A 27,667-nucleotide genomic window follows, 5' to 3' on the forward strand; every position below is an offset into this window, starting at 1 on the left:
AGTGGGAGAGTGGCCCAAAAGGCCATGCTGCCCTTCAGCGCCCGTATACAGCGACCCACATTACCCTCCAGCATATCTGGAGCGGAGTGGTATATGTGGACCCCTAAATATTTGAGGCAGTGAGGCTCCCACTTGAGCTCAGGTCGGACGTCCGGCCTCGGTTCGCCCTGGCGCAGCGGGAACAAACAAGTCTTGGACCAGTTGACCCGCAGTCCCGATAACCTGCCGAATTTCGCCAGAAGCGTCTCCGCACCAGTCAGTGCGTCCGCTGCGTCTTCCAGGAACACAAGCAAATCATCAGCATAGAGTGAAATGAACTGCGGGGTCCCTCTGTAGACCAGCCCCCGGTAGCACCGGCCTGTCCTGGCCTCTAACGCGAGGGGCTCTATTGCCAGCGCGAATAGCAACGGGGAAAGCGAGCACCCCTGTCTAGTGCCACGTCCCACCCGGTACTGGTCAGAAACGAGAGAACCGACCCGTACCCTCGCCACCGCCGAGGCATATAGGATCTTCGTCCAACCTATGTATCCTTCCCCAAGACCAAAGCCACGCATGACTCTGTACAGATAGTCCCACTCCAGGCTATCAAAGGCCTTCTCTATATCGATCGACAGAACGTGCGGTGCGCGGGCTCCCTCCATTGGGTCCCCCAGCAAGCGGATCAGACGGCGGATATTGGCGGTAGTGTTTCGTGCAGGGATGAACCCCGACTGGTCGCCATGAATCAGCCTCGGCATATGCTGCAGCAACCTGGTCGCTAATATGGTGCTCAGGATTTTATAGTCCGTCGTCAGCATTGACAACGGCCTTTAGGCCGCTAGGTCAGTGCTCTCTCGGCCCGGCTTCAAGAGTGGGATCATCAGCGCCTCGCGCATGGACCGTGGCAATCTCCCTCTAAGCTTGGCCTCCTTATATACCTCCTGAAGCCGCGGGGCCAGCAGGTCCAGGTACCGGCTATAAAATTCAATGGGCAATCCGTCCAGGCCCGGGGTCTTGTTCCGCGCCATTCGCGCCACCGCCCCTTTGATTTCCACTAGATCTATATCTCTGCCCAATACCTCCGCCTCCTCCCGGTCAAGTTGTGGCAGCTGCAGCCCCTCCAAAAAAGGCCTCCGCGTCCTCGCCCGGCCCCTCTAGCGCGCTCTCGTAGAGTGTCCCGTAGTACGAGCAGAAACTGTCTAATATGTCCCCCTGAGTGGAGACCATGCCACCTCCCCTCCTCTCTATGGCCAAGATCGGTTGGCTGCGTTTAGTGGGATTGGCAAGCCAAGCCAGTAACGTGCCTGCCTTATCTCCCTCAGCGTGCGCCCTCACCAAGTAGGCCTTGTGGTCGTAGCTCCGGAGCCTCTCCACTTCGACCGCCACCGCCTCTCTAGCCTCGCACACTGTCTCCTGGAGCTCAGGACGACCCGGCCGCGCTGTTTCAGCTTCCCGCAATTTCCCGTCTGCTTTATCCAAATCACCCAGCAGAGTTTTGCGCACGCCAGTGTATTTCCCGATACAATGGCCTCTAACCACCACCTTGAATGCGTCCCACTCCAGCGCTGTGGTCGTCGCGGATCCCCCGTTCTCAGTAAAATAGTGCGTGATCCCCTCCCGCAAGGCTGCCCGGAACGGTAGGTCATCTAATGTATCCGGCCTCAACCGCCACAATGGGACCCGTGGGGTTTCAACCATCCACGCTAAGGTCATCAATAAGGGGTTGTGATCAGAGATCGTGCGGGTTAAGTACTCCGTATCCGCCACAGTTTGAAGCACGGCCGGGGAGCACAAGAAAGCATCCAGTCTGACATGCAAGTCGTGGAGCGGTGAATAATAGGAGTAATCCCTCGTCGTTGGGTGTTGTGCCCTCCAAGCATCTGTCAGTCCCCACCTCCCCTGCCACTCGAGCCTGCGCTTCGCTAGCCTGTGGACCGGGGACGTCCCCAGGGGCGGGTGTGACCTATCCAGTGCAGTGTCTGCGATTGAGTTGAAGTCCCCACCCAGCACAATAGGGCCCGTCAGGTAGCTGGCTAACTCCCCGGACAATTTCGTAAGGTAGGGCCCCTGATCCAGATTGGGTGCATACAAACTACAGAGCACTATGTCCCTGCCCCTAAGTTTGCCCTCAACTGCGACGTATCTGCCCTCCGGGTCTATGGTGTGCCCCAGTACCTGAAAGGGGGTGCCCGCTCGGATCCAAATCAAAGCTCCCCTCGCAAATGCGGAGTAAGCCGTACTAAACACCTGCCCCCTCCATCTGCGCTGCAGTGCGATGCCCTCCTGCTTCGTTAAATGCGTTTCCTGCAGGAGCGCAATCTGCACACCCCTGCGCACCAGGTACGCGTGTATCTTGTGCCTCCTTGCCATAGTGTGGAGTCCCCTCACATTCCAGGTCACACATTTCACCATCCCCACGTTAGCCATAGTCCCATGTCAGAGGCCACTGCGTGCTACCCTTCCATGTCCAGCCGCGTTCAAGGGCACTGTCCCACCCCTCCCCAGAAAAAACTCTTGCCCCCCCTACATCCCCTTCGCCACGAGCCCCCCCAACTACTCTCGGCCCCCCCCCCAGAACAGGACCCAACTTCGGAGAAGCAGCCCCCATCCAAACTAGAGTAGAGCAAACTCGCTCAATCAACCACCTAAACTGCAGTCTGCACTGCAGCAGCCTTATGGGCCTCTAGGGAGGAGCTCGGTACCTGAGGAGGCTACCACAATCCCGTCCCTCCGCCCCCCCCATCCCCTATAGTCACTCACGAAAATCTGAGCATCTCTTCCGAATGCGTCCACCTCGATAGGAGCAGACTCCACAGCTCCCAAGCGCCGGCCCCCCCGGCAGTGCCGTCTCATCAGCCTTCGACAATTTCCCCCGATGTCTGCGGGGTCACCACGGGGCCGCGGCCTCCCGTCAAGACGGAGCGGCCAGACTCCGAGCTCGTGCCGCGGCTGTCCGAGCCCGTCCCGCGGGATGACTGAGTCGCCACCCTCCCGGACAAGTCCACCACCGCTTTCAGCGCCACTCTCCTCTCCTCCTCCGTTTGCGAATCCGTGGGTTTTCCAGCTCTCTGCCTCCTCTGCCGGAGCCTTCGCGACTGCCGCATCGGCTGTGACCTCCGCACCTCCAAAGTTCGAGCTCCAGCCTCGCCCGTTCTGGTCTTGTTCGTGTCCCACCACGTCCAGGCTTCCGTCGCAGTTGGGAAGAAGAGCGTCCTGTCATCCACGATAACACGCAGCTTGGCCGGGAAAAGGAGCGAGTACTGCAAGCCCTCTGTTCTCAGTTCGCGCTTAAGTGACAAGAAGGAGGCACGCAGCTTTTGAGTTTCAAATGTGTAATTCGGGTATAGTGTGACACTACTGTTGTCCACTTGGAATGGCCCCGCTTCTCTGGCCCTCTGTAGCAGCCAGTCCCTGTCCTTGTAGTGCAATAGTTTTATCACCACTGGGCGTGGAGGCTGGCCTGGTTTGGGGGGCCTCGCCGGCACTCGGTGCGCCCGTTCCAATGTAAAGAAGGGCGACAGGCCCTCCGGAGCCACCTCGGATCGCAGCCAAGCGTCCAGGAAACCCACCATATCGCCACCTTCTTTGTGTTCCGGCAGACCCACCAAGCGGACGTTGTTGCGCCGACTGCGGTTTTCAGCATCCTCCGCTCGCCGCTCCAGGACCTGTATGCGCCCCAACGCCTCCGCCAGGCGCCCCTCCTGAGATTTATGCGCTGGCAGTACGTCCTGTAGCTGATCCTCCACCGTTTTAACTCGGTCTTTCAGCTTGCCATGGTCTGCCCTCAGAATCCCCAAGCTCGACACCACTTGCGCAATGTCCTGCTGTGATGCGTCCTTCGTGGCCGCTATGGCCTCCAGGATACAATCCCGGAGCTGCTGCAACTCCGCGGGGCTCTGGGCCGCTCCGTCCTGCGCCTCCGCCCCGGGCGCTCCGTCCCCACCTTTGATCCGGGGTTTGCCCATCTCGTTGCCGCTCTTGTCGGTCGTGGCCAATTCACCCCCCGGGCGGGAGCACCACCGTCCTCTCCTCCGCCTGCGGGGCGCCCCGGTGTCGTACCCCCCGGGCCAGGGGCCGTGGGTGTCGCGGTCAGGTGGGCCCACGGGCAATCCCCTAACGACTCCTGCTCTCTCACCTCCTCTCTGCGCCCTTCAGCAAGAGCCCCCAGCGGCCCGATCCTGTCCGCAGCCGACGTCCGGGCACCACCAAGCTTCGTATGGCTCCTCAGTCTCTTCCAAGCCCCCGGTCGGCGTGTGCTCCAAGCGCGCCTCCTCCCGGTGCGCCCCGGGCTCCAGCCCCCGCCGCTACAGCTCCCCGGACACTCCGCAGCTTGGTCACTCACTCTTCAACAGGCGATACCCGCTCACCATCCGGCACTCGAGTTCCCCCCGGGAGGCCTGCCGCTCTCAGGAAGCGTGGTCCGGCGCACATCCGACCGTCGCCCCCCGGTCTGATCACCCCCTCTCAGGCGTCCTAGGATGAATGTCCTCACCGCTCCGGGGGTCCAGATCATGCGCCTCCGTGGCGTCTCAGCGGGCTCTGCAGTGCTCGTCAGGCACCTCGCCGTCTCACCAAGCCCGCGGGGCCCGGTCCGCAACCCCAGCGTGCCAGAGGCAGCGGCAGCCAGTCCCATCTGGGTCCCGCCTTCGGGTCCGCAAATCACCGCACTCCCAGGCCGTTGCTCCTTCTCCGCTCGCGGAGGCGCTGGCAGCCGCCGGATCGCAGGGCCGGCGCCAGTGCAGTGCCCGGTCTCCAGCCACCGGTCCGTCAGCCTCGCCGTCCCTTCTCGCCGCACTCCGGATCGTAGTGCATCGCTTCACTCGCCGTCGGGGTGACCTCAGCAGGACGCTCCTCCGCGCTGGCCGTGCCCTCGCAGACTTCACTGGGCCGGCGGTGGTCAGCCGCTGCAGTGCCCGGCCCCGGCCGCCATTTTAGGGTCTCCGAAATCTCGCCGCGCACCAGGCTCGCGGCGCTCCGTGGTAGCTCAATCCTCCCCAAGCCGCACTGGTTCCCGGCTTCTGCGGTGCCGCTATCCGTCCCGCAGCCAGCGCCGTTGCAGTGGCGCGGCTCGCGGCAGATTTCGTACGGTTTAGACGGATCTTTGTGGGGATCGGGTGCGGAGCTCCGAGCTCACGCCGCCATTCCCCTCGGCATCCAAGCCACGCCCCCCCACAGAACAATGACAATGCAGAAAAATAACAAGTTGCGAGGGGCGGGAGGTGTTGTTGTGGGAAGGCACAGGGAAATTAAGTAAACTGGAAGCAGTGCCGTGCACCAGCGATCGGCAAGGAGAGGGTGGAAAGAAAAAGTAGTGCACTGAAACAAAACATATGGCCCATTGTGAAAGGATCCACGTAGCGGGGGCGGTTGCCAGTGTGGGAACAAAACAACCAGAAGGCGATTTGTAAAGGCAGACCTAGCAACCAATAAAAAAGTGGTGGGCGAGTTCATAGCCCACAGAAAAAAACCAGCATGCCTCGCAGAGCAGCACTTTTGTGCTGCTTCTAGGCTCGACCTGAAAAGGACCTACAAAAAATATTGTATTCCCATTATTCCCATAAGGGGGGGGGGCTGAAGATAGCAGAGCATGATGAGACAACTGTGGCCCAGGTTTCTTGCAGCTGATGGTATGTAGTAAGACACTTAATATAACAGTTACTTTAAATTAGATACTTTTCCGTCACACTCATGTGCATGTTATGTTATGTTAATAAAACTTGATAAACTACAATAAATCATACCCAGAGGTATATCTCGCCGCTCAGCCAGCACAGAACCAGAGACTAGAACAGCCATGTTTTCAACATTTTCCTGTACTTTGTGAAATCAGCACAGCATAGAAGATGGAGAGGTAGTTGGTTCCAGGCAGTAGGGGCCGTTTAGGAGAATGCTCTACCCCCGTATCTAACAGTGCGAACACAGGGAACAGTGAGGAGCTCCTTATCGCTAGATCTTAAAAATCGAGAAGGCTGATAGTGGTGCATTGTACCCTTTTTATAGCGGGAGGCATTGCACATCAATGACTTGTGGTGAGACAACAGATCCTAAACAAGATACGCTTTTGGATAGGAAGCCAGTGAAGATCTCACAGAAGGGGAGCGAAGGTAGAGCCTGGTGGGAGGTTACAAACCAGGTGGGCAGTCGTATTTTGCACCACATGGGGTTTAGACAGTAGGGTGTCATTAACTGCCATAAACAGCACATTGCTGTAATCCAGGTGGCTTATAACCAAGGCGTGGACCAGCATTTTTCTGGAAGAAGAAGGTAGCCAAGGGAAAACCTTCCTCAGAAGTCTCATCATCACAAAACAGGAGCCACAAGTTGCAACAATGTAATTCTTCATGGAAAGGTCCTGGTCCAGTTTTATGCCCAGACTTTTTACAGTGTGACAAGACACAGGAACAGCCCCCAGCTTCTCAGGCCACCATTCAGGAGTGCAAAGGAACTGAGCTTTTCCGAACAGTAAGATTTCAGTTTTTTCACTGTTCAACTGGAGATAGTTGGTAGTCATCCAGGCCGCATGTTTCCTCAGACAGTCTTGGAATAGATGTATTGCCTTGTCAATGACCCCCCCCAGCGAAATGATCAGTTTGTTGTACCCCACATAAGAGACTACATTAAAGGCACAGAATTTAGCAATATAGATGTTAAACAAAGTTGGCTTAAAGGTGAACCTGGAGGCAACCCCTTGTTGATAGAAATAGTGCGTGATTTAAAAGAGCCCAGCATGACCGTTTGTGTGCGGCTTTTCAAAAAGTCTGTGAGCCACAGGAGAGCATTATCCCTGACACCGATTGCCTGCAGCCTGCTGATCAAAACTGCATGGGAAATGGGCCACTGGACTTATGCAGCAGGGAAGAGCCAAATTATGCAGCAGGGTCGAGTAAATTATTCAGCAAGAAAAGGGAAATTATGTGGTGTAAAACAGCACATTTTGTGATAGTATTACTTTGTTATTTTGTCATTTTTACACTTGTTTACACTGTCTGGGCATTGGGTGCACCTCATTTTAGCACCTACAAATAGCAATAAGCAACCAGTGAAATTTTTTAAATGGCCTTCCACTTCACAGCAACATGTTACTACATTTTTTGTAACTTTTTAACCGTTTGAGCTAGAAACAAAAACATTTTTTGTTTAAATCTACAGATTATGAAGCAGATGTTGGATTATGTGGCAAATGTGGCTAATGTATAAATAACTAAGTGAAAATCGTCAAAGGCACACAATCGCATAATTCCGGTGGCCCTGTGCATGTTCCGTCAACAGCAGGGTGACCTCTCAACTAAGACGGTCTGCTTCAACATACCTTACAGCCAGTTTTTATTATTCCATCTAAATGGGACACTCAAAAGGATCCAGTCATTTTACAGTAGAGCTGAGAAACACTGTGGAAGACACTGATTAAAATTCACTTACAACTAGGGATGGGTGTAACTTGTGCAAAATGTAGCGTAATTATGCAAAATTACAGCAAAATTCCGCAAGATTATCGGAATTTATGAGGGGATAGTAACCATCATTTACCATATTTTTCTTAGAAAAAATACACCATTGTGTCCAAAACGGAGAAGACGATGCATTTGTCTCTAAGAAAATAGCACTTAATGCAGATAAACACAAACAGCAGAAGCCACTCACACTCGCTACGTTCGATACTAAATTACTCATAATAATGTAAATTGGTGTAATCACATCTTTTTCAGTAATTTCGTGTCAAAGGAGTAACGTGAAATTATCTAAATTACTTTGACTTTTCCGGCGAAATTAACAGTTTGGTCAGGCCTACTATGCAACATATAGGAATTTTGGCTTACATTTTGTTTATGCATTTGTTTTAGTTTTTTTTATGGGATTTAAACTCTGCAGACGGTAGAGCGCAAAACCCAAATAGTATGACCCTTCTGGAACACCTTTGCAAAAGTTGTCAGATTTGAGAAGGTGGGTATAACAGTACTATCTAAATATGAGGTTCGTGCTTCTTTATTAGTATTCACTCACATAGTAATTCACAGAACAATGCAAAAGATAGTGCAGGGCAAACCGCGTAGAGTTAGAGAGAAACAGTATCTGGTGAAAATGAGGCAACAGATCAGGCTACTTATTCACAGCAGAATAATGGAAGGGACATTTTCAATTATAACTATAATTTTAATTCTAATGATGAATGTCAGGAAGTTCCAGGAGTAAGAAATAAAATGGAAGGAGTATTTAATAAGCAAAGTAGGGAGGAATGTCAAACAGAGATAAGATTGACATCTTGGAATATTGCGTGGCTGAAAAGAAATCAAGGGGATGCTGAGTGGCAGGAGTATATCGGATAAAGTGAAATAATTTTATTATAAGAAACATGGGCTTTGGAAACGCTCCACAAAGTATGATTAAAAACATATAGTGTTGATGCTACTCCTTCGGCTAGAGGGAGGCCTTCGGGAGGTCTTGTTATCTGGGTAAAAGTGACCCTAGGTATTGATATAAATCAGGTGGAGTTTCCATCATAGGACATAATGGGAATAAAGATCCTAACACCGGATAAAAACGAATTGTATATAGTAAATATCTATAGCAGACCTAGTTTAGCGAGTAAAGAATCCCTGGTTATAGAACAGCTGGACCAATTTTTATGCTCAATCAAGCCAAGGGCAATGTTAATTGTGGGGGGCGATTTTAACCATAAATTCGAGCCTGTTGCGGGATTTGAAAATATCTTCGAAAAAAGAAGACATGGCTAATAAAATTCCCATGTTGGAAAGTAGTCCGGTAGTGCCATGTACATCTGCCATTGCGCAGTTAATAAGACTGGTCTCGGGACATGGACTGCGAGCTTGCAATGGTCGATTGCCTTCTGACAGCCCGAATGCTGCCACGTTTAGTAGGAGCAATTCTAAGAGTTGCATCGAATACATATTAGTATCCGTTGGCCTATGGCCATCCCTACATGACTTGGTAGTTGATGATAGATCTGATAGTGATCATTATCCCCTATGTTTGACACTTACGGCTCACTTTTTTCAGCCAGCTACTTTGAGGAAGGGAGACATCAACTGCAGTGTTACTGAACCATTACTAAGCAATAATCGTAGAGCCTTAAAATGGCCTTCTGTAGGGGGGACGTGGCCATGAAGCAGATTTACGATATTTTTGCAGAGACCATTTCCCTGTATGTAGACTTGCTTGCTTCAGAGATCCCAATCACGAATATACATCATGTATTGGTAGAAGCTCTGACACCTACATTAAGCAGGATTCCCAAAGAATGCAAAAAGGGGACAACAGATGTAAGTAATCTAGATAATCCCTGGTATAATAGAGAGTGCCGCGAGGCAAAAATAACTGATTTTGGCCAAAAAAATAAAAAATGTAGTGGCCTTAAGGGAGAAAAGGAATAAGTACAAGAGAATATTAATTCAAACAAAGAAAATTTGGGATGATAATATTTGGACTGAACTAATTAGTGCAGCCAAAGCCAAAGATCACATGGGCTTTTGGCGCTTTATATCTAAAGGTAACAAAACAGGAAGATGTAGTAAGGACCTTTTCGTAGATGCTAAAACTTGGGTAAGCCATTTTCCCGCCTTTATTTTATATCTATGAGTGATACAGAGTTCAGTCTACAAGATTATGTAACAATCCCAATCATAACCCCCTTACACTTTAGTCTGGAAGAAACATTGGCAGCAGTAGATGCAGTAAAACCGGGGAAGGCACCAGGACCAGATAAGATACCTGGAGATCTATTGAAACATGATAAAGAGGTTTGGGGCCCTTATATTAATCTTCTATGTAACTCAGTCGCCGCAGGTGCAGCTATACCTGAATCATGGAAAGGGGCTGAAATTACAACTATTTTTAAAAAAGGTAATCGCCAAGACCCTTCCCATTATCGACCGATTAGTTTGATAGATGTTTTAGAGAAAATATATGCACGGCAAATTACAAAAATTAAATGACTCGATTGAGGAGAATAGTATTTTATCTAACTATCAGGCTGGCTTTAGAGCCAAAACTAGCACATTTGACCAGGTATTTAGACTCCTATGCATGAGTTGGAAATACACAGTATTTAAGAAGGGTCATCTATATATTGCCTTTGTTGACTTAAAGGCTGTTTTCGACCTCATCCCTAGAAATCTCCTCTGAAAATCCCTAAAAAATCAAGGGGTACCGGGGGTAATACTCTTGCAAATAATAAGATTGCACAAGGACAATTTTGCAAGGGTTAGATGGGGTCCGAGGGGTAAGCTTGCTGAATCAATTCAGGTAAACGGGCATAAGGCAAGTATGTGTGCTGGCACCCACCCTATTTTCATTATACGTAAATGACATTTCAGAATATCTATTGGGCTGCGAACATGATTCTCCCAAACTAGGGTGGGGTGCCAGTACCTGCGCTTTTATTTGCAGATGATCCCATCTTATTATCCCAAACTCCTAAAGGTTTGCAATGTTTAAAATACACTTTTGGGGTATACTGTGAGACTAAGGTTCTGGAAATCAATTCTAGCAAAACAAAACATATGGCAGTTAATCCACATAAGTCTTTTAAAAAGAATGTAACTGTTAAAAATCAGAAGCTAGAATATGTGCATAATTTTTATTATCTAGGTATTACTTTGGATACCAAAATGACTTGGAAACCGCAATTGGAGAAAAGTAAGACTATTCTACTCCAAAACTCTCTACCAATAGTAAAGAAACATGAGAGCAGTATGTCTAAAGCGATATTCCCTGCCCTTGAAGTATATAAGTACAGGGCACAATCGGCTTCCCTATATGGGGCAGAACTATGTGGGCCCTCAAGTAATAATACTTTCATGGTGGGAGAAAAGAAGTTTTTTAGGAAATTATTATGCCTTCCAATGCGCACTTCGCTAATACCTATTGTAATGGACCTAAATATACACCATATAGATTACCAGGCAATTTTACAACCATTATTGTTCTGGGTGCGACTGTGGTCCACAGTTGAGCTCATCCACTATAAAGAAGGGTTAGAGGAAATTTTAAGGCTCAATAATAGTATAGGTTTGCCATGGCTGAAGCATGTTTATGGTTGGTTTCATGAATTAGGATTGAAGCATTTTTGGGAGGAACCTGCTCAGTTGTCCATGGCTTCAAAGAAAATACTAAAGCTAACTTTTTGGGCTTACATCCAAGATAGCTTGTCTCATAGTTCATCTACAGGTACACTAACAATACGGTTCCTTTCAATGAAACCAACTTGGAATTTTGAGCTATTCTTGGACGAGGTGCAGCCACAGTTGGCAAAATCTTTATATTTGAAATTGCGATACGGTGTATTACAGACAAATTTGAATACATCGAAAAGGGTCCGTAAACAAGGGGACGAAAGTACTGAGTGTTGTGCACTATGTCATACAGGTGCAAAAGAAAATGATTTACATTTATTATTCTTCTGCCCAGTTTATATAAAATATAGAAGGAAATGGATCAAACCCATTTGTCGGCTTTTGGGTATAAGATCCTGCTATGAGGCAGAAAGAATACTGAGAACAGATACATCTCAAACTGTGGTTTTCAGTGTTTGTAGGTACCTGTTTGATGTAAGTTTAATAAGAAAAAAGGAAGGTTTGAAACTTTAGTATATTGTACCTGAACTATATTGGTTTTTGCATTTGCTCTTTATTTAGTACATGTGGAACATTATTATTATTATATTAGCTCAGAATTGTACTAACAAAAACAATTGGAATATATTTTGTATTATTAGTATTTTTAACTTTTAATTAGACTCTTAAACCGGGAAGTTTATTTTCGGGATGCCAGATATGACATTTCTAGTCTTTGGTAACCTATAATGAGATCTGCTGTAACTCCTCAATGTCTAGCGGAACCTTTTAGAAAGGTTATTACATGAAATGCTTTTATTATGATGTGTAATTTGATAATGTATATCTTTTATGGTTTTTTAAACTGAAATAAAGATTAATTGATTGATTGACAAAACTGATAGCATTTTTCAGCACATATAAATGGTAGCAAGCAGCACATAGCAACATTTACTGGTATCTTAAATTACATACCGCTGTTTCCTGCAAAGTCGTTTAGTGTGACTATTGTTGAGGAACAAGTAAATGGGAATTTAGGGAAAGGATCAACTCTAAACTTTATAAACTTAAACTCATCTGTTGTGTCTGCTTTTTCAGCTTGCTCCGGAGACTAAGGCTGTCATTTACTGGATTATGGACATTCCATTTGTCCTCTCAGCCAACCTTCATGGAGGAGACCTGGTAGCAAACTACCCGTATGATGAAACGCGAAGCGGTAACTACAAATCAAAATGTCATAAGTGAGATTTGAGTGGTGCTGCATATGTTAAGTTAATGAGCGTAATCTTTTTCGTGAGGGTGTATAGTAAGTAAAATCGAGATATTCGAAGACAATTTCACAACCAATGCAGTTAGCGCAAAGTTTCTTTTAATTGTACTTATTTTAAGCAAGCCATCTCTAAGCACATAGTGCACGCATACCAAGTCCTGTGAAAGGTAAGACTTATTTGGCTAATGGAATGTGTGGATTTTGTTAGTACTTGAATTGAAAGCTCCCAATAACAATTTAAATTATGTTTTGATTTAGTGGAGAAACACAGAATTATGGATGGGTACAGGGGTGGCTCTACCGCAATGGCGCTGCCCCACTGGCTCAGAGCCAGCACCTAAAAAAAAACCAATATACTTTAATTGTTTTAAATTTTCAGTTGTTTGCTGAGCCAGCATGCAGTAGGGAGGGGCCAGGCCGGGCCATGGGAGGGGGGAGGAGGAGTGCTATGTTAAGTGAACATGTGTGTTTGGATGTCTTTCTCAGGGTAGCCAAAGACACATGCACACTTAGGTTTCTCTAACCTGGCTGTATTGAACATCCGAGCTGGAGAAAGAGCACAGACTCCCAATCCTGAGTGGAGCGTCTTTTTAGCCCGCTTAGGCCAATCCCCGTGCTGCTCTCATAATATGAGAGCAGCACGGGGATTGCACAGGGAGTCTGTGAGGTAGTCCCAGTGTCTGCTCGGAATAGGAACAACACCGCGGTGAAACGCGGGAGGCATCCGGCAGCTGCAGGTACATTTTTGTTTCCTTACTAATATTGTTATTATTAAACTCCCTGCGCTCCCCCACACACCCTACCCTCCTCCCGCGCTACAACCCCTCACTTACCAAACTCACCTCTTTTTGTTTGTGGTGGCCGCCACTGGATGGGTGGCTGTTAATAACAGGGTTGTTTTCCATAGAGTGCTTCAAAGGTACTTCAGATATACAACCGGAAGAAAAGTGTAATTGTCTATTTGTCTATGATACCACTTGAAAATCAAAATTACAGAACTAACTGCAGCTCTGTTAGAGACGCTCATCAGCGTAGTGTAGAATCTCCCGCTAGGTCCACACTTACCCGGGTTAACAAGGGAGGTGGCGGTTGACATTTCCATCTCTCACTCAGGAGAGGCTGAAGAGATGGCAGACTATCAACCATATTTCTGCTGTCTCCCTCAATTCTCCTGAGACTTGGGAGAGATGATGAATAAACATTTGCCAGAGCCCATGCTTCGGAACCCGTTTTTATCTTTTCTGGTGTTCAAGCATTGAAATTTTTTTTCTTTTTTTTCAATGCTCTGATGTCAGAGCAGTGACTAACTGGGTTTTGAAACCCATGAACAACAATACACTTGAACAAAGGCAAGAATCTGATTTTCTTTTAGATCATGTTGACAATATTACTTAATTGTCTGAGATGAAGACCACCCTGGAACTTTCCTGTGGGGGGAAACCATTACTGCTAGGTGACAGTGGCACTGTTTGAGGCAGATGAATCTTAACGACAGGCCCGATCTGCAATTCATGATTTAAAATGGCCTTCATTCCCGTACACATTCTCTCAGTATCTTTACAAGTTTATTAAACTTAGGGATGGTTAGTTGGTCATAAGTAGCGATTGTGTTATTTGTTCTTTTCTGGATATTTAGCATTTCATGTCTTGCACCCACTGCAGAAGTGGCCGACCATGCACAAAGTTGTCTTCTTCTTCTGTTGCCTGGTGGTGCTCCCAGAATCCCGCAAGTACCCTGACGGGGAGCAGGACTAGCCCTCCTCCATGACTAGTCCTCTATCATGATGGAAAGAAACATCTGTCCTTGCAGCAAGAGTTTCATGTTTCCATGAAGAGAGATCTCTGCTCCCAGCCAACCAACCTTCTCTAATAGCTCCCTGATGTGACATGTCTTGACTTTGTTGACAAGAAGAAGCAGTTGCACCGAATGAGTGCTGGCGAATGGTATTTTGCTGCCAAATATCTTCCTGAGAGTGGCTGTCCATCTGTGCAGCAACGGGTGTATGAGGAAGTTGTTTCGAGCTGATGGGCCCCTCTGTTGCTCAGCCCCGTTTCTATATGATGTTCTCGGATATTACATCTATTCTCTACTAAATGTCTCCATGCTATTGATTGCACTGCTGTAAAGTTCCTCCCTCCCCCTAATCTCCATCCACCTTAAACATTTTGCATATCAATGCACATAAAAGCAAAACTCTACAAATCCTGCAGCACACCCCAAAGGGGAGCAGAGAGGCCTCATGAAGACCATGCTGAAGCACAGACATATACATTGACAACTAAATAGGATGTCAGTCTATTAAAGATTAGGAACTGTGTCTGAACAGGTGAGCAGAAGGAATATTCTACTTACCAGTATGCTTCTGTTCTTGGCATGTAGAGCTGCAGATCTACACACTATGCATAGATCGCCGTCTGGTGTTGGGTCCGGATGTTTGCACTTGTTTTTATCCTGGAAAGTCTTTGGAAGTCACGAGGTAGGTGACTCCTCCTTAAGATCATAGTGCGCATGGGCATCGGCTCCATCCTCAGATTGTTTTTCGCCAGCAGGGAAATGATGGAGCTTTGTAAGAAACAGGAAGATGCCCTTGTATGCTGTATCTAAATAAGATAATACTGGAACAGATAAAGGAAGCCGGGGAGGCGGGTGGGCGTGGGTAGATCTGCAGCTCTACATGCCAAGAGCAGATGCATACTGGTAAGTAGCATATTCCGTTCGAGGCATAGGAGCTGCAGATTACACACAATGCATAGATTGTATAGCAGTCCCATTCCTTAGCGGCGGCCACCAGTATCTGTTGCAGTAGTCTGAAATAGGGTTTTGAGTACAGCTTGGCCCACACTGGCTTGTTGTTTTGATTGCACATCTACACAATAGTGTTTTGTGAACGTATGCGGTGTAGACCATGTAGCTGCTTTGCAGATGTCATCTAGTGGAATGTTCCCTAAGAATGCCATGGAAGCCCCTATTTTTCTTGTCTAGTGGGCTCTAGGAGGAACAGTTAAAGTGCGTTTTGCTTTGTGGTAGCAAATTTGTATGCATTTAACAATCCATCTGGCTATCCCAGACTTGGATATGGGATTGCCTTTGTGTGGTGGTGAGAAAGAAATGAAAAGTTGTTTGGTTTTTCGAAAAGGTTGTGTTCTTTCAATGTAATAGAGCAATGCTCTATTCACATCTAAAGTATGAAGAGCTCTTTCTGCGACTGTGTGTGGCTGCGAGAAGAATACGGGCAACTCCACAGATTGATTAGGGTGGAAGGGGGAAATGACCTTAGGGAGGAATTTAGGATTAGTGCGGAGAAACACATTATTGTGATGGATTTGTAAGAATGGTTCCTGAATAGTTAGGGCTTGTAGCTCAGTAACTCTTCTTAGAGAAGTTATGGCCACTAGGAAAGCAACCTTCCATGTTAAGAATTGTAGCTCACATTTATGTAGAGGTTCAAAAGGAGGTCCCATTAGTCGTGTGTGAATGATATTTAAATTCCACACAGGTGAGGGTGGAACTCTGGGAGGAATTATCCTTTTTGAGTCCTTCCATAAAGGCTTTGATGGCAGGTACTCTGAATAGTGATAAATGTTGTCTATTTTGTAGATATGCTGCTATGGCAGCAAGGTGTAGCCGACTAGACGTATAGGCTAAGTTGCACCTTTGTAGGTGTAGTAGGTAGATAATGATGTGTTGGATAGACACATCTAGGGGATTGATGCTATTGTTATCACAATATATCACAAATCGTTTCCACTTGGCTGCATAGCAGGCTCTAGTGGTAAGGCATCTAGCCTCCTTAATGACGTTCATACAGTCAGGGGGAAGGTTAAGGTAACCGAATTCTAAGATTTCAGTAGCCAGATCGCAAGGTTGAGCTGAGCTGGGTGCGGGTGTCTGATCTCTCCACGGTTCTGGGTTAAGAGGCGTGGTGAGAGGTGTAATCTTTGGTGCGGAACTACTGACAGTTCCAGCAATGTGGTGTAAAACGGTTGTCTGGCCCAAGTTGGAGCAACTAGAATGAGGGTCAGTGAGTGTTGCCGTAGTTTGCGCACCACTAGTGGTATGAGTGGGTGAGGCGGAAAGGTGTACGCAAATCTGCCTGACCAGTTCATCCATATCGCATTGCCTTTGGACAATGGGTGTGGGTATCTGGCGGCGAAGCTTGGGCATTTGACATTTTCGTGGGTGGCGAAGAGGTCTAGCTGTGGTTGCCCCCACAGTATGGTTGAAGAACTTGCGGATGGAGTTCCCATTCATGGATCTGTTGTGTTTGACGACTTAACAGATCGGATATGGTGTTTTGGACTCCTGGGACATGTTGGGCTAGGAGAAATATGTTCTGAGGTATAGCCCACCTCCATATGTTTTGTGCTAGCTGGGAGAGCTGCAGAGAGTGTGTTCCGCCTTGTTTTTAGATGTAGTACATGGCTGTCATTTTGTCCGTGTGGACTAGGACAGTCTTGCCTGATATTTGTTTTTGAAATGCTTTTAAGGCTAGGAATATGGCCAGTAATTCCAGGTAATTGATGTGGAATAACTTCTGTTGAGGTGTCCACCTGCCTTGCATGGTGTGATGTAATAGGTGAGCTCTATTTTAATAGATCGTGCACTACAGTATTGTAGTATAAGGTTTATCAGTTGTTCCGTGCTCCTGGGTATCGCTCCCTGCTAAAGAGCGTTATTAAACTGCCAATATGGTAGCATCCCCACATCCATGAGGTGTCTCCTTGGGCAAAGGTCGAAAGAGCTAAAAACTCAGCTTGTCTTTTCTCAAATAAGCACGCTTCTCAAGTAGTTCCTTTCAAGAATTCTTAATGGTTTTAATCGTTTTTTCCACAATCATTCATTTGTGTTCAGAACTTCATTTCCCAAAACTTTCACTTTTATATAAGGGGACTCTTTTCTGGTATTCACAAACTATGATTTAATAGTAACTTTACGACTGTGGAGACCCCGCAGTTGGGGTGGAGAACTCTGCAAATAAAAATATAAGAAGGCTTTTTTCCCAAATAGGCTGCGGAGTGACATAGTCTGGAAACATCAAGCGTGAACTTCATTACCAGTAACTAACCATTCAGACGATATTTTAAAAAAAACAAATAACAAACATTCAGGAAGTTTTTCAAAACTATGTTGAAGAATTTCCCAGCCAGCAACAAAGAATGGATGGACTGTGTAGTAAATTAATTTAAGCTAATATTATTTAAAGTTGCTTCAGCTGCTATGCTATGCCATGCTAGTACTTGTATAACCTGTTAATACCACTGGTGTAGCCACATGGAGCTTGTGGTATGTCCGGGTATGCGGTGCCACACTGTGCATGCTATTTGTGTAATGTCTGTTAAATAGATCTAGCGTGACTGAGTGTGCATTGCTGTACAATTTGGGTTGACGTGCTGAACTATTAGTGGCATGCAGTGAATTGTAAGGTTGTATGTGAATGCTGGTGTAGAGTGGTTAAGGGTGGAAATCTGGGGTTGAGAGCAATAGGCTACTAGTTGCTTGGTGTTTGCTGCTGAAAGTGTATTTGGCAAAACTGAGAATGAGGTTAGGCACATATAGGGCTGAATAAAGAATGGTAGAGGGTGATGCGAGTGCTGTATTAAGAGTGTCAAATTTTCAACAACTTTGTGCAAAATACACACAGTAACACTGAAATAAAGTGAGCGTGACACCTAGCTGACAGTTTCCACTTACACCTAGCTAATAGTTTCCACTTTAGTACTGTGGTGGAAGCAGAGAAATCAAAACAGCAATGGATGCGAAAATTAAAGTAGTCCTAATGCCCCAGGCTCTTTCAGTCTAAGTCTGTTGTGCCCCGGCAGGACTAACTGTAGGTTCTTTGCATTTCCCAAGAGTTAATTTCCACAGTAGTATGATATATTGCAATGTCAGATTCTAAACAGGATGTCTGTTAGCTTACCGATAACTGCAGTGCTCCTTTGAAAATGTCTGTGTGCGGTGGTGAGGAGGGGGCTAACATGTTTCAAATAACCTGGCTCCTCAAGCAGCTGATAGACACTGGCAGGGAGCACCAATTAAAAAGGTACATTGTTGAGTCTGTATGACCTTCTTGTACTCCCTTGTGATTTTCTTTTCACTCCCAGAAGACCACTGTTGTGTGCCCAGTTTGCCTAGCTCATCAGTCCTTGACCAGTGCAGAAATGTTCTACCTTTCCACTCTTTTAAGCACAAATGTCCCCAGTGGCTAAGGTCTTATAAATCAAGGCCAAGGGAATACAGATCATGGTGGAGAGTGAAGGAAGTGATTCGATTAGGGCCACCCGGGTCACTCGCGACCACCTCTCAGCCTTCCATACAAATCAAGAGTCGGTCAGACCATAGAGAATACAAACCAAAGTTATTTATTAGTCATACAATTAAGCGGAGTCCAGTCTGACCAGCCTCCTTAGATAGCTGCCGAGGGACTGACCCCCGCCAACATGACAATACCAGATATACATTTCCAACACCCCTAAAGACCCACGCAGACTGGAATCTTCCAGTCTGGGAGCTGATGAACAAAGGAGGTACAGAAGGATGAGCTACGATCCTGAGACCGGGTACATGCTATATTAGTTTCAAGGTGACTTTGCCCGTCTCTCTGAGAGTGGGAGCAGACCTACCTATGAGGAAAGGCATGCAGTTACAGAATGAGCTATTCATTAGTGCAGCGAAGCTCAACCTTGAACAATAAAAAGAAACTATCGAGGCTGCTTTATGCTGAAGCAGACAGTATGAGACCAGCTTAATTTCGATCATGGCACAAAATGGCGGCTGAATACAAAATGGTGCCGCATATGCTAACTTAACTCGCACAATGCTAGAAGGAGTCAGCTAGACACATTTTTTATCCCACCAAGGGCTTTGAAGAGTGTGGTAGAAGGCATCATGAGAGAGTGAAGTACAGGATGCACAGAAGGTGAATGGGGAAATCCTGAGTGTGGTTAAGGGTAGGCAAACGAAATGTGGCTGAAGTTGTGTGGCGAGTGGTTGAAGGTGTGCACGGTGTGCCTGCAGTGGCCAAGGATTTACAGAGCACTGCAATATATGTGCAACTCATGAATGAGGGTGTGCTGAGCCTGGCAAATGATAAGCAGAGCATGACTGAGTACAGCACACAGCTTGAGTTGCATGAGCGAGGGACAACAGAGCTATTGCCGCTGCCGCTGTACAGCATTTAGGCTTATCTTTCATTATCCTGATATTGGTGGACTGCTTGATGTTGGGGAGTGCTTTGTAGAAAAGCACGTGAGAGGAGTCTAGTGGTTTACTTAGCCAGGTAGCATGAACTTGTATGCAAGTACGTGGCAAGATTATGAGGACTGAAAGGAAACATACCTGTTGATAGGTGGGAGTTCTGTGTCCACCAAAGAGTTTACATAGGTTGACATGTTTGGTAGATAATTGCACTGTGAATGATTTTCCATATTGAGCTGTGACCTTAAACTTAGAAAGAAATGCTGGTGTAGGGAAGCGTAGTGATTGTAGGATAGGAAAGAAAAGATGACTGTTTATGGTGGGGTGTTGGTGCTGCCAGGGTCATAAGCAGACAGGCAGGTTGTTTTGTACAGGCTGGCGAGTTGAAGAATTGCTCTGGGAATGAGTCCTATTTTACAGACTTTGCAAAAGACGACATATCCATTTAAGGTCTGGATATGTTGTTGCTTCTGGTACACATCTCAGCAGATTTTGCACAGGAAAAAAAGTATGATAGGCATTTATTCAATGATAATGAACAGCCAATAGTTGCAGATCCCAGGACCAGTTCAATGTACTGCTCAGCACTATGCAAAGTGCCTTGAAACTAGTGTGATACACGCCTATGCAATACAGGACTGATGCGGCCTTTCTTTCAAAGCTGCAAAATATGGCGGCCTCTGTGTTTTAAACTTTTAGTCTGCAAAGAACTTATGCAGATTGACGATAGCCAGAATTCCCACAATGCCGGGAAAGGAAACTTTGCCTCAGTGATCATAGTAGGGAATAAAGAAGTCTGAACTAATAAGTCAGTGTTAAGTGTAAGGGAGCTCAGTACCCATGTTTAGTCCTGGGTTCTTTCGCTGCTTTTGCAGAATGGAGAGGTGGGTAAGAATGAGGCTGGACATGAAAGAAGGGTGGTGGCCACTAATACATGTCCGTTAAGGAGCATTACTTGTGGTCAGCGCTGACTTTGGGGTGGTTAACTTTGTGTACATATTTGTGAAAGGGGGTGAACTGTTGCTGGCTTGAGGGTGATTTGATTGTCATCAGTACACCTAGAGCATGTGAGGCTGAAGGATTGCATTAAGCATGCTACAGGGCTCAGCTATGCTAGAGGAGTGGTAGGTCCAGAGTGTAAACCTGTGGCCGTCTGTGGAAAAGAGATCACTTGTGATAGAATGTGAGCTAGCAAGGATCCCATGGACCTGTCAGACAGATAGGAGATCCACCCTAGTGCCTGGTTTATGCTCTCATGTGGTCTGGGCAGTCTACTGAGATGTTTTGACTCATGGTATCAAAATCCACTTATTGGGCCAGCATGGATACATTAGGCTATTTCACCTGTGTTGCCCTGTGATTTGATGTTATTGCATTTGGGACAACACGGTGGCTTCTGGGCCTCTTTTTCAAGTTGTGGCTGTAATCCAGCAAGCTGTGTTTCAATGAACGTCTGTAATTACTCTTGACCCACTATGGGCACATATATCTTATTTAAAAAGGTATGATTTTCACTGTGCAAAGGCTCGTGATAGTACTTACCCTGGATTGTCCTTCAAGACATTAACTGTTGCTTTTAAGTAGTGATGGCCAGAAATGTTTACATTCTTTAATGTTTTAAAGATGTATTACGACAGTGACATGAAAACTATAATTTTATTTCTAGCAGACCTTATGTTTAAGATCATTTTTCATATGTTTAACTTAACTGAATCTTATTGCGAAACGTCATTTTCCACATTTTACTGAAGTAGAAAAATGTGCCAAACCTTAAGATATTACGTTTGAGATTTTGAAGGATTGAAACTGAGTTGTAGCCACGTTTTCTGCAAAGAATCACAGTTGATCGAATTTCTCACAGAGAGACGATTAAAAATTTTTAAAAAACAGCTCTCTCGATCTTGGAAATGAAAGTCACAACTATGATTTCCAGTTTATAAGTACAGACTATTTACATTTTTTGTTCCCAAATATAAATGAAGTGTGACCTCTCTGCGTATGTTTCTTTCAGGTAGTGCACAGGAATACAGCTCGTGCCCCGACGATGCTATTTTCAAGAGTCTGGCTCTCTCGTACTCCTCTTTTAATCCTGCCATGTTTGACCCAAAGAGACCACCATGCCGCCAGAATGATGACGATGCCAGCTTTGTTGATGGAACAACCAATGGTGGTGCTTGGTACAATGTAGAAGGAGGTAAGTTTGAATTTACGGATATGTCAGCAGCTGATTTGTTTTCAGTTTGTGATTTTTTTAGGTCATGAATCACAAAGGTGCATTCTGTGAGTCTGAATGAATCCCGACTCAGGTGTGACCCATTCCTGAGTTTTTGGGAGTTCCTCACATTAAATGGGGAAAAAAACACGTTTCTGAATCAGTTTAGCACATCTCACTGTGTTGACACCAGCAGTGCCAACCTGGCAAGGATTCAGTACACTGTGGTAGTTCAACATTTTTGCTTTTTTATAGGTTTGCGTGATTGCCTTGGTGTGTTACTCCCACTTTTCAAAATCCATAATTCATGAGACCAGCTAGAATAAAAGCTGAATATGATACAGGACAACATAAGGCTTATCATTCTTTAATTACTAGAACCAGATACCACCAGATACCCATTGCATGCCCTGCTCCTTATTTTGGTCCACCCGCATGTCAGTAGTTACTCTCAGACAAGACTATATCCTGGGTTATGATATTTAAGGAACCACATCATGTTCTCGCTCATGCTTCTGCCAAAGTGCAGAATGAAGACAAAATTAATAGTCTATGTGACAATTATAGTGTCTCATAATTGTGGCTCTAATATTGTGTTTCGAAAGTGAGCATTCAACTGGGTGCTGGGTTGATGACTGACTATCTCACCAAGGCAGTAGTGTCAGCCAATTCTGAGTAGGGATTACACTGACCGTAAGCAGTAATACCGTTAATAACAAATGTGGTAATTCTGTGAATATAAGGATGGATTAGTCCACATCCAATAACTTTTACTTTAGTCTACACATACAGAACCTGATGCATGCCCCGCTGATGTATGCATGACTTTTCTGACACAGTATGTGCACTTTTTGTAAGTTCGCATATAAGCACCTCCCTACCCACCAGAAGCGTTTCATATCGCCTACAAGTTGCAATAATTAGAATCTTGGTCCTGACAAAGCTGCCACACATGCTGACAGACGGTCGAAAAATACAGTGTTCACATGACGGAGGAGGACAGTGAGATTATAAACAATAAAATAAAGGGGCCTTGGCTCAGCTAGGTCCTACTTGGAAGATGCCAGCACCCGGAACACTCCGCTGTTGCGTGATGGGGCTTTAATGCTATTTGCACTTGGCAGTTCGGGCTGGACTGTTGCCATGGGGAGCAGGGTCAAGACTGATTTTCATGTAGCTGGTTCCAAACTGGGGTGGCATGGTGCGCAAAAAACGATGGACTTAATCCAGGTCTGAGACTGGGGGTGAGTGTTTTACAGTGTTCAGCATTCTGTCCATCATCTTTTTGTGTTGCTACAAAAATATAGACCCACCACCAGCATCCTAGAAATGTTTTGCGGGATGAAGTCAAATGGATGAGTGGGGTCTGTCTGTATGATGTGTTAATATACCTCTATGTTCCCTCTCTGATTCCTTTAGCTCTGGGGTTCAACAGAAGGAAACTGAAGTGAACTATCTGTTTAGGAATCGGGGATAGGGGAGAGTTGTAACTTATCGCTACTGTGTTTTTACACATCTAAACTGGGGAGGCGGTGGACACTGAGCATTGTTTCTCAGTTCTGACCTCCAGCAGAGAGGGCCACAACTCCAGTTCTTCCAAGGTCTGTAGTTGGCAGCTGGAGACGGTGGACTCAATTCAATTGTGGGGCTGCCTACTGGGTTATGCCATTGAGTGGGTGGAATTACCCATGAGTAGCTTAGCTCTTAAGATAAAATTTACGTTTTTGTATTTTGTTTACCAATAGAGAAGGGTTAGTGTCATAGGAGTTCCCAGGGAAACACCGTTTCTTGGAGTTGGCGGGCCATCGGTCTACAGGCGCTGGGGATTGGTTGTGACAACTATAGTAGTAGCACATAAAGTTCACAGGGACACAGAAGTTGAGGGGGGTAAATGGTGGGTTTGAAACTAGTAACTTTGCAAATGATTTGGCAGGCACAGTAGGGTCAGAGAAGTGTTTACCCGTAGGTGATGATGTGTGAGGGGTTTCAAAGAAGTGTTTAACCGGGGGTCTAGATGTGGGGCGGAGTCAGCATCCAGGAGAGTCCTTTCTCATGAAGACCCGGCGAGTGGCCTACACCTTGGTGACCGGAAGAGAGGGTATAATATGCACTTGAATACGTGGGTGGAGTGGTGGTACAGTAGAGGAATATGAAATGGGAAAGGATAATTGGCCGTCTTGAAAAGACTACATGGAATGTTAATCGTCTATATACCTATGTAAAAAATTATAGAGTGCACCTGTTAATACTAGGGCATGAGATAAGACTATCTTTCCTCCAGGAAATGCACCTACTTGAGACTGAGGCGCAAAAAGTGGGGAAAAAGTGGAGAGGTCAGTTCTATTCCTCCACCTACTCATCGTACACACAAGGAGGCCCAGTTTAGATGTCCCCGAATGTGCCTTTTCAGCTTAGATAAAGTAAGGCAGATATTGAGAATAGATTTATTCTGCTATGTGGAGTGCTGGCTGTGTGAGAAATATGCTTTGTGGATGTATACACCCTTAATGGACAATAAGGAGTTTTATGTGTCCTTCAAGGAGGGGTTTCCTCCTGATGTCCCTATGGTTTGGGCTGGGGATTTTAATTGTGATGGACAGTCGGACAGACACCCACCTAGAATGGCCATTAAGCCCCATATGAATTCAGCATTGGTAGAAATGATGGAAAATATCCACTGCCTTGATATAAGGAGAGAGTTGCACCCTGATGGTGGGAAATTCTTCTGCAATATGGCGGTCTATGGTCCATATAGTCGATTGGATCATTCCTTATTTATGTTGACACTCGTAGACCTAGATAAGGCTGAGGAATACTTAGTGCAGTTTTTATGGACCATGCCCATTGATGATGGAATATGATATGCGCAGGAGGCGACTCCATATACCACTCTGGCGACTATGGCAGGAGGCACAGGAGGAAATGGTGCTCCGCATGGAGCGGGGGCAGACATTAGAAGGCTTCTTCAGTAATAATTGGAATACCATTTGAACAAGGGAAATGAGTGGGAGACACTCAATATAGTGACGACAGGGAGTGTATGTCTAAGACTTAGGGTAATTGTCAACAGCTGGAAAAAGAGATTAGGAACAAAGAAAGGGAATTGTTGTGGCTGCAGGGCATGTTGATGGACCGAGATGTAGTGGAAGCTGTGGGACAAACTTCCAGATCGAGGGTGGGAGCCCTGGATCATTTTACTTGCCACGATTATACACAGCAATTCTATAGGGAAGAGGATAAGATGGATTTATTATTAGCATGGCTCCCCAAGAGACAACAGCCCCCACCCCTGATATCGGCATTAGAAAGATCAGATGGTGCAGTGGTGTCGACATAGTCAGTTATTAATGAGACACTCTGTGGACACCTAGTGGCGCTGTACAGGATGACAACAGCTGGACCTGTGACAGGAATATGTAATTTTCTTGACCTCATTGATGTTCCTAGAATTAATGGGGAACAGTATGTGGAACTGGAGGCTGTGCTACAGGGAAAGGAACTCGTAGAAACTATTAAAGGTATGCCTAGAAGCAAGACCACAGGCTCCGATGGATTAAAGTTTGAATTTTGTGAAACATGTGGGGCACTGGTTATTGCCAGGCTGTTGGCAGTGTTTGTCCAAGAGTACAGGCATACTCCCACCATCAATGCAAGAGACACTAACCTACATGGTTCCGAAGCTCGGTAGGGAGCCAAAGGATCCGGACTCTTATAGACAGACCCCTGTCAATGATGAATGCTGATGAAAAGATATGGTCAAAAACCCTGGTGATTCGCTTACAACAAGAAGTGACAGAACTGATTGTTGATGATGCTGCAGGTTTATGCCAGGCAGGGGGGCACACATGAATCGACAGAGACGTTCTCATATCCTGCACATGACCCAAAATAAAGAGATAGAAGGTGCACTTGTGGCGCTCAATGTCTAGAAAGAAGCATTTAACAACCTGAATTGGAAATATTTTTGGGCAGTACTGAAAAAAATGGGGTTCGGACCACAGTTTATGGGATGGTTAAGGCTGCTGTATACCAAGACTATGGTCCGGGTCTACACTGGTGGCCTTGTAGCAGAGAATCGTCCCAAGACAGGGATGCCTCCTGCCTCCCCTGATTTTTGCCCTGGTATTGGAGCAGGTAGTTATATATTTGCATGGCACACTATGGGGGTGGGGAATTAGGATCAGAAGAAATACACACATTGTTTCAATGTATGCTGTTAATACTCTAGTCTATTTGAAGCACACAGATAGACCAGTCCCTTTTCCTGATGCAGGTTCTGGACTCATTTGGAGCTGCCTCAGGACTCTATATTAAGACAAGTTAAACAGTACAGTTTCCCTTGGTTTGTTTGATAGGTCGGGAGCTGCTATGTCTTCCTGAAGTGGTCTACCCTGGGAGACACGAATAGTTCACTACTTGTGCATTCAGGTTGCACACAACCCAGAAGATCAATATGTATATAATATGTGCAGGGTCTGAGAAAATCCATTAGGTCCTGGAACATGCTGTTAGTTATGAGTAGAATAGCCCTTAGTAAAATGGTGATCCTGCCCAAATGCCTTTATGTTATACAAAACTCCATATGTATACTGCGTAGGTCGACCTTCCAGATGCTGAATAATCTCTTGATCCCTGTGGTATTGGCTGAAAAAAGAAGCAGGGCAAGTTAAGAGATCCTGAAAATGGATACAGAGCAGTGAGGATTGGGATTTCCTGCCATGCAACTGTATTATATTGCTAAGTTCCTCCATTAAGCAGCAAAATGGTGGGCTGAAGGACCAACCTGGGAAAAAAATAGCTGGAGGGTGCAGTGGAGGAGAGTGTGATCCCTTGGTATCTTGTGAGTGGCTCCCGTGTAGGAGAGGATTGGCCATTTGTGGTGAGGCAGGTCACAGAAGCTTGGAAAGTGGTCATTAAAAAGGGCCTGAGGCGCCCTCCCTATGCCAAATTGCTAAATACATGATGGCAGCTGCAGGAGCTAATGGACTTAAGACAATGGATGGGTGGGGGCTACCAGACAATGTGAGATGTGCATATGGATGGCAGGTTTCTTGCTTTTGACAATGCTAGAAAGAGATTTGAGCTGGGTCAGGGGCAGTCCCTCCAGTTTACAAACTCACTAGAAAAGTAGGTGAGATCTGGATGGACTTCCCTCTGCAGCCCCAGGAGTTGTACGCATTGAAATTTACACTTGATGTGGAGTCCAGCAGAGCCATCATTTTGTTTCTTTATGTAGCTTTGAAAAAGGGCAAAAGACACAAACCATTTAAGGCACACAGGCTGTAGGTTTCCCACTCACTGATAGTGAATGGCCCTTTTCATGTGCCCTGGTGCAAGATGTGGCCAGTAATGCCAAATTCAAACAGACTAATTTTTACTATCTGCACCGTACTTAACTCACCCCTTAGGGACTGCACAGAATCTTCCCCACTAGGTATATGGCTTGCGTGAAGTGTTGTGCAAGAGAGACTACTTTTATTTATATGGCTTGGGCATGCAACAGGTTGCAGGAATACTGGACAACAATGGTAGAGCGGCTGAGGCCCAAAAAATAGGCAAATCAAGAATAGATTTGCACACCTGGGGTTATTACTAACCACAACCCGGGTGGCCATACACTCGCCCTCACCGGCCCCTCCCAGCCCACACTTCTGGAGCATTGATATGGGCAGTGGAAGAGGTGTGCTAACTGCAACAGCTACGTGTGGATGAATATGCAGATCAGGATCAGGGGCTTGGGGAAATGATTGCCTGGCTGTTAGAGGCTCCGCTGGACCCCGATGAAACAGAGAACACTCAGATGGATCACTTATCATAGAGTGAAAAATTGAATCGAGAAGTGTGTGAATAGGTGTATAAAAATATGTGAAAGAGGGGGGAAGGAGTAAAAAGAGGATGATGAAATTAACTGTTAAGTACAAGGAGGCGTACAGAAAAATGTG

General features: G+C 46.2%; 1 protein-coding gene across 1 annotated transcript in view; it reads left to right on the plus strand.

The window, feature by feature from the left end:
- CPE (carboxypeptidase E) overlaps positions 1 to 27,667 on the plus strand; it is a 357,745-nt gene that overhangs the window by 235,088 nt on the left and 94,990 nt on the right. The window contains exons 4-5 of the mRNA XM_085641790.1: positions 12,147 to 12,264; positions 21,525 to 21,707. Coding sequence (XP_085497916.1) covers positions 12,147 to 12,264; positions 21,525 to 21,707 — 301 coding nt within the window. The remainder of the gene's footprint in view (positions 1 to 12,146; positions 12,265 to 21,524; positions 21,708 to 27,667) is intronic.

The sequence above is a fragment of the Triturus cristatus genome, chromosome 2_2 (genome assembly GCF_964204655.1).
Source record: "Triturus cristatus chromosome 2_2, aTriCri1.1, whole genome shotgun sequence".
In the NCBI taxonomy this organism is placed as follows: domain Eukaryota; kingdom Metazoa; phylum Chordata; class Amphibia; order Caudata; family Salamandridae; genus Triturus; species Triturus cristatus.